The 7629-nt window shown below is 34.1% G+C and overlaps 2 protein-coding genes across 2 annotated transcripts; both read right to left on the reverse strand.

Moving 5' to 3' along the window:
* Positions 1-201: 201 nt before the first annotated feature.
* Positions 202-2716, reverse strand: LOC122926016 (protocadherin gamma-B4-like). Its single transcript, XM_044277408.1, has one exon. The coding sequence runs from the start codon at positions 2650-2652 to the stop codon at positions 202-204; it is 2451 nt and encodes an 816-aa protein (XP_044133343.1). The 5' UTR covers positions 2653-2716.
* A 1414-nt stretch (positions 2717-4130) lies between these two features.
* LOC122926017 (protocadherin gamma-B6-like) lies at positions 4131-6611 on the reverse strand. Its single transcript, XM_044277409.1, has one exon. The coding sequence runs from the start codon at positions 6609-6611 to the stop codon at positions 4131-4133; it is 2481 nt and encodes an 826-aa protein (XP_044133344.1).
* Positions 6612-7629: the final 1018 nt, after the last annotated feature.

Genomic DNA, 7629 nt, shown 5'->3' on the forward strand with positions numbered 1-7629 from the left:
TAACATATACTGATTAGGAAATAGTCACTTCTGTAAATAAACTCTCTTGTCTCAAAGGCCGACAAGTTTTATGTGGAGAGTTAATAGAGCATACAAAAATTATCCTTTTAATCAATTCATTTTTATGCATTCACAAAGAATTGATTAACAAACATATACCATATAAAAAAATAAGAATACGTTTAAAGAAATATTACTATTTCATACCTGTGCATTAATAGTAGGATTCGAATCATTGTTGGAAAAAACATTCACAGCTGTAGCATCCTCAGTGTCTATAAGATTGTCTGTGGGGACATTTTGCACTGGTTTCAGATAAGCAATTTCATTCTGCTTTGAGTCCAAAGTCACGCACACATCATATGAGAATGGGAAAGGTAAACTTGCATCACTGATCTCAGAAGGACATCCTAGGGTGAATTGAGGGTAAACATTTCCACTATAAGCTCCATAGGTTGTAGGAGAATTCGATTTTTTGCACTTTAAGACTATCGTAATCAACACAGTTACAATGAATAGAATTGAAATAAGACCTATGGAAACTACCAAGTAGAAGGTTACATTGGAAGAAGTATTTGATGTATTAGGTTGTCTTCTTATCTCTGGTACAACCTGTTGAAAGTTATCAGCTACAACTAAATTAACTGAAACTGTAGATGACAGAGATGGGACTCCATTATCCTTCACTAGAACCACAATTTTTTGTCTTAAAGACTCTAAGTCTGGAAGATCTCTTCCAATCCTGATTTCTCCAGTATATTGGCCAATAGTGAATAATGATGGTTCTTGAACTTGTAGTAAGTGATAGGAGAGCCAGGCATTGTGTCCAGAATCAGCGTCCACTGCAATCACTTTGGTGACCAGATAACCTTTCTCAGCAGAATCAGGAATAAACTCAAATAATGCTGATCCCTCGGTGTCTGGTGATGGGTAGAGAATCTTAGGAGTATTATCATTCTTATCAATGATACATATCCTCACTGTGACATTACTGCTTAGAGAAGGAGATCCACTGTCTTTAGCCATCACCTGGAACTGAAATTCTCGCAACTGTTCATAGTCAAATGATCTCTGGGCATAAATCACTCCACTTATAGAATTAATTGAAATATATGATGATACAGGGATATCTTCTACATTACTGTTCAGAATGCTATAACTAATTTTCCCATTTTCATCACAATCAAAATCTGAAGCTTGGAGATTGTGTATTGATGTACCTGGTTGATTATTTTCTCCAATATATAGAATGTAGTTCATCTTCTCAAAGACTGGAGCATTGTCATTTACATCTGAGATATTGAGTAGAATGGTTTTGTTTGTAGATAGTGGAGGAGATCCCCTATCCATACACTGTATGGTAACATTGTAGGAAGGATTTCTTTCTCGGTCCATGTTAGCTGCAGTTACTAATTTATAGTAACTACTAGAGGATGGAATTAGCTGAAAAGCCAAAGGGTCTGAGATATGGCAAGCAACTTCACCATTAATCCCAGAGTCTAAATCACGGACATTTAGTAATGCTATAGCAGTTCCTGGTGATGAGTCTTCTGGGATTGAATCTGAGAGAGATTGCATCCTAATATTTGGGGCATTGTCATTGACATCTATAACATATATTGATACCTTGCAATGTGTCACATGACCTCCACCATCTTTAGCCTCTATGGTCATTTCATAGGTATCTGCTTTTTCATAGTCTAAATATCCTAACATTTTAATATCTCCTTTTAATGAATCTATAGTAAATAATTGGTATGCATTATCAGGAATATGACTAAGAGAATATGTTATTTGAGCATTAGAGCCTTCATCTTCATCAGTTGCATTTAGTTGAATTACAAGGGATCCAACAGCTGCATTTTCATGTAATCTTATGTGATACACATCTTGGTTAAACTTAGGTAGGTTGTCATTGAAATCTTGGACAACAATCTTTATTATAGCAGTGCTTGATTTCTGAGGGTTGCCTCCATCCAAAGCTGCTAATATTAACTCATAGAAACTTTGCTTCTCTCTATCCAATGATTTTTCTAGTATAATTTCTGGATATTTTATTCCATCCGTTGCAATTTTTTCTCTAAGGCCAAAGTTTTCATTACCACTTAAAGTATAACTTTGTACAGAGTTGGTGCCTAAATCTGGATCTTGTGCATTTCCTAAAGCAAAGTGTGCACCAGGTAAAGTAACTTCACTTATTTCTAAATCAAAACATTTTTTTGAAAATGTTGGTGCATTATCATTCACATCCTGGATTTCAATGGTGATTGTGTAAAAATTCAAAGGATTTTCAATTACAGCCTCTAGGTTTATAAAGCAGGTAGGTTTCATTCCACATAATATTTCTCTATCAATTCTGTCAGATACCAATACATCTCCATTTTCCAAGTTTACATTGAAATATTGTTTTTCTATCTGTGAGATAAGTTGGAATTTTCTATTTGCTAATTCCTTTACATTTAATCCTAGATCTTTTGCCATATTTCCAATTACAAATCCTTGCTTTATCTCTTCGGGTACTGAATATTGTAGCTGGCCATAAATATTATTGATAAAGAATAAAATAAAGCCAGATACCTTATATATCTGCTCCCATTGTCTTCTTCTGTGTCTTGCTGTATAATTCATTTTCAGAAAGCTTTGACACAACATTCTGTTTACTGTAATCCACAAGGAAGAGAGTATAATTCCTGATGCAAAGTTCTTTGTAAAGATGTTTTCAGACAGAGTATTCTGTAGAAATATTGCTTTTCCTTATTTCCTGCTCTATGACAGTAACATTTACTAGATTCTCCTTTCTAAGGTGTGTAAAATACTTAACACAGTCTTATAGTGCCACTCAGTGTTCAAATCCAGGAACTGCCGTTGCTCATCAATAAGCCTATTTTAAACTATTTTGTCAATTTTATTTTGTCTTTGCATATTTATGTTTGTTTTTTAAATGGTATTACAAAGTATCTAGACAATTAAACATATATAAATACAATATAATATTATTTAAGGATCAAAATGAAGCTGATATGCCATAAAGGAAAACAAACATATTAATAGTGTATTCAATACCTTTTAAAGTAACAATATATGACATCAGTATATAACAGTTTTCTTTTTTTAGTAATTGTTTAAAATTTGCAGTATTTTTTGGAGCTTTTTTTATTTATAATCGAAATCTTCTACCATCTGAAATGCTGAAAAGCATAATTAGCATCTGAGTAACTAAAATCCCATTTAGATGTACATAACTGTGGATAAGTTTGGCATAATTTAGACACCAGTAACAATTAATTTACCTAGAGCAGATATTGTTTCACAATGTGTTCATTAAAAGTAATCTATAAACAGTTTTTACGGTAAATGTATAATACATTTAGGGATAAAAAATATCATATCCAGATAGAAATTTCCGATTGCTATAAACTCTGCATGCCGTTATGTCCCAGGCAGATACATTACTTAATATAGGTATGGTTTGATTAGACTCTGGGTATTGCCACAAGAAGACATAAAATAGCTTTTTTCCAATGCCCTATAAAATGGCTTTCAGAGGCAATTTTTAGGTAATGTACCTCTTGGTGAGAGATCGTTAACTGATAGGTATGCTTCTACGAATGCACTTGAAGATATTTTACGCAGTCAGGACAGAATGCAGAGTGGGGTCCAAAAGAAGACCAAGGAGGGTGAGTAGAGCTTCCCTCACCACTCTTTGTGTCTCCCACATGCTGATGACCCCTTCCATAATAGAAGCGATCATTAGCATTCAGACTATAAGATGCACTGCCACTTTTCCCTCACATTTGAGGGGAAAAAAGTGTATATTATTGTCTTAAAAATATGGTAGTTTCACTCCAGATTTATCACATGGACCTTTATAGACAAAAGTGTTAGATGTAAAAATTTGCCAAACTAAACAAACAGTGGCCCGAGTTTATTAGTCAGTGTGCACCTAGACATGGAAAGCACCGTTCCCCATCATTGCGCCCACTACGTACAAAGGAATGTGATTCGTGACAAAGTAATTCATAACAAATCAAATTTCTTATAAAATTCAGCAAAGTAGCCAAATCTAGTTTTTCATAAACCTTGTTTATCACTAAACATGACCCCAATTTTTTTTGAGTTCATATAAAAATTCAAGAACATTGCAAAAATGAAAATATTATCAATAGATAGGATTTCAAGAAGTACTTCCATACCTGTGTAATATTGGTAGTCGTAGTCGTCAAGTTACTGTTGGATGAATAATTCATAGCTGATTCTTCAGTGTCTATGAGATTGTCTGTGGGAATGTTCTGCACTGGTTTCAGATAAGCTATTTCATTCTGCTTTGAGTCCAAAGTCACACACATATCATATGAGAATGGGAAAGGTAAACTTGTATCACTGATCTCAGAAGGACATTGCAGGGTGAACTGAGGGTATAGATTCCCACTATAAGCTCCATAGGTTGTAGGAGAATTCGATTTCCTGCACTTTAACACTATTGTAATTAACACAGTTACAATGAATAGAATTGAAATAAGACCTATGGAAACTACCAAGTAGAAAGTTACATTGGAAGAAGTAATTGATGTATTAGGTTGTCTTCTTATCTCTGGTAGAACCTGTTGAAAGTTGTCAGCTACAACTAAATTAACTGACACTGTAGATGACAGAGATGGGACTCCATTATCCTTCACCAGAACCACAATTTTTTGTCTTAAAGACTCTGAGTCTGGAAGATCTCTTCCAATCCTGATTTCTCCAGTATATTGTCCAATAGTGAATAATGATGGTTCTAAAACATGTAGTAAGTGGTAGGAGAGCCAGGCATTGTGTCCAGAGTCAGCATCCACTGCAATCACTTTGGTGACCAGATAACCTTTCTCAGCAGAGTCAGGAATAAACTCAAATAATGCTGATCCCTCAGTCTCTGGTGATGGGTAGAGAATTTTAGGAGCATTATCATTCTTATCAATGATACATATCTTCACTGTGACATTAGTGCTTAGAGAAGGAGATCCACTGTCTTTAGCCATCACCTGGAACTGAAATTCCCGCAACTGCTCATAGTCAAATGATCTCTGGGCATAAATCACTCCACTTATAGAATTAATTGAAATATATGATGTCACAGGAATATCTTCTAAATTACTATTCAAAATGATATAAGTAATTTTCCCATTTTCATCACAATCAAAATCTGAAGCTTGGAGATTGTGTATTGATGTACCTGGTTGATTATTTTCTCCAATATATAGAACATAGTTCATCTTCTCAAAGACTGGAGCATTGTCATTAACATCTGATATGTTTAGTTGAATAGTTTTATTGGTAGAGAGTGGAGGAGATCCACTATCTATACATTGTATGTTAACATTGTAAGACGGGTTTCTTTCTCGGTCCATGCTACCTGCAGTTACTAGTTTATAGTAACTACTAGAGGATGGAATTAGCTGAAAAGCCAAAATGTCTGAGATATCACAAGCAACTTCACCATTAATACCAGAGTCCAGGTCATGGACATTTAAATATGCTATGACAGTTCCTGGTGGTGAATCTTCTGAGATTGTAGCTGAGAGAGATGTGATAGTTATTTCTGGTGTATTGTCATTGACATCTATTACTTGTATTGATACCTTGCAATGTGTCACATGACCTCCACCATCTTTTGCCACTACGATCATTTCATAGGTATCTGATGTTTCATAGTCCAAGTTTCCTAATACTTTTACACCCCCATTTAATGAATCAATGGTAAATAATTGGCATGCATTGTCAGGAATATGACTAAAGAAATATGTTATTTGACCATTAGAACCTTCATCTTCATCAGTCGCATTTAGCTGAATTACAAGAGATCCAACAGCTGCATTTTCATTTAGTCTTATGTGATATGTATCCTGACTAAACATAGGTAGGTTGTCATTAAAGTCCTGGACAATAATCTTAATTGTAGCAGTGCTTGATTTCTGTGGGTTACCTCCATCCAATGCTGTTAATATTAGCTCATATAAACTTTGCTCTTCTCTGTCCAATGATTTTTCTAGTATAATTTCTGGGTATTTTATTCCATCTGTTGTAATTTTTTCTCCAAGACCAAAGTGTTCATTACCACTTAATGTATAACTTTGTATTGAGTTGGTACCTAAATCTGGATCTTGCGCATTCCCTAAAGCAAAGCGGGCACCAGGAGAGGTAAGTTCACTGATTTCTAAATCAATTTTTTTATCTGAAAATTTCGGAGAGTTATCATTCACATCCTGGATTTCAATGGTGATTGTGTAAAAATTCAAAGGATTTTCGATTACAGCCTCTAAATTTATAAAGCAGGTAGGTTTTATTCCACATAATGTTTCTCTATCAATTCTGTCTAAGACATATAAATCTCCATTTTCCAAATTCACATTGAAATTTAGTTTTTTTGACTTTGAAATAAGTTGCAAATTCCTATTTGCTAATTCCTTTACTTTTAATCCAATATCTTTTGCAACATTTCCGATTGCAGATCCTTGCTTCACTTCTTCAAATACTGAATATTGTAACTGCCCATTGGTATCAATGATAAAGAAGATAAAACAAAATACCTGATATATCTGCTTCCATTGTTTCTTTCTCTGTCTTTTTACCTTCATTGTCAGAAAGCCTTGATAGAAAACTTTTCTTTACTATAAGCCACAAGAAGAAAATATTTCTTTCAAATTGAAAATCCTTTGCAAAGATGATTCTTAAGGAGCAGACTGTAGTGTGTTCTCTGAAAAGCTTCCCAATATGCTGTGCTTTTAGACTAGAGTCAAATGAGTGGAGTTTCTTTCTGGGTTGAGTAAAAATTCATACACAGTCTAATAGTGCCGCTTAGTGTTGAAAAACAAAAACTGCAGCTGTTTAAGATTACATTTTTTAGAATGCATGACTTTAGGTTTTAATTCATGTTTCTCTTTGCTTTCTTAAACATGTAAGAACATAGCATATCATATGCTAACAACATGCAGTATAATGTACGGCAATATTAAGTGATGTTAATAACATATTAATAGTGGACATATTAGCATTTTTGTGAATAGTAGCATTTTTTGTAAACATCTAAGATAACCAAGCCCATGACAATATGAAACAACCAGTGAGCACAGAAATGCATAAAACTTAGCATACTTAATATTTATTACATAAAGGGCAGAACTGAATTAAAACATTTTCAAATATATAAAGAAGAAAGAACTATATCATCCAAGTACACAGGAAGGAATGGCTATAAGAGCCTTTACTGCACACCCCAACCCCCACAAAGAAACAGTGTAAAAAAAATATATCCAGGATATAAAGGATATTACCTATGCTAATACAGATACATTCAAACAAAGTGTCTGTGGATCACTACAGCTGGATAATTAGGATAAGGTGCTCTTACCCACCCAGTCAAGAAAAGAGAAATCAATACAAAACAATAAGACCAGGCACTCAAATATGTAGTCAAATGAGAGCTATTTAATGAAGATTGTACTCCCTAAAATGGCAATAATACATAGATAAAATCAATATATAATCAGCAGCATAAAACTCACATATAAATCACATAAATAGCAGCAAAGGTACTCATCAAGGTGCAAAAGTGTGGATAACCGCAATTCATTTATCTGGTTAATAGCAGCAATA

The sequence above is a fragment of the Bufo gargarizans genome, chromosome 2, assembly GCF_014858855.1.
Source record: "Bufo gargarizans isolate SCDJY-AF-19 chromosome 2, ASM1485885v1, whole genome shotgun sequence".
NCBI lineage: Eukaryota > Metazoa > Chordata > Amphibia > Anura > Bufonidae > Bufo > Bufo gargarizans.

Coding starts and splice junctions, on each gene's coding strand:
- LOC122926016 (XM_044277408.1), bottom strand. CDS start 2,652: ATGTTGTGTCAAAGCTTTCTGAAAATGAATTATACAGCAAGACACAGA.
- LOC122926017 (XM_044277409.1), bottom strand. CDS start 6,611: ATGAAGGTAAAAAGACAGAGAAAGAAACAATGGAAGCAGATATATCAG.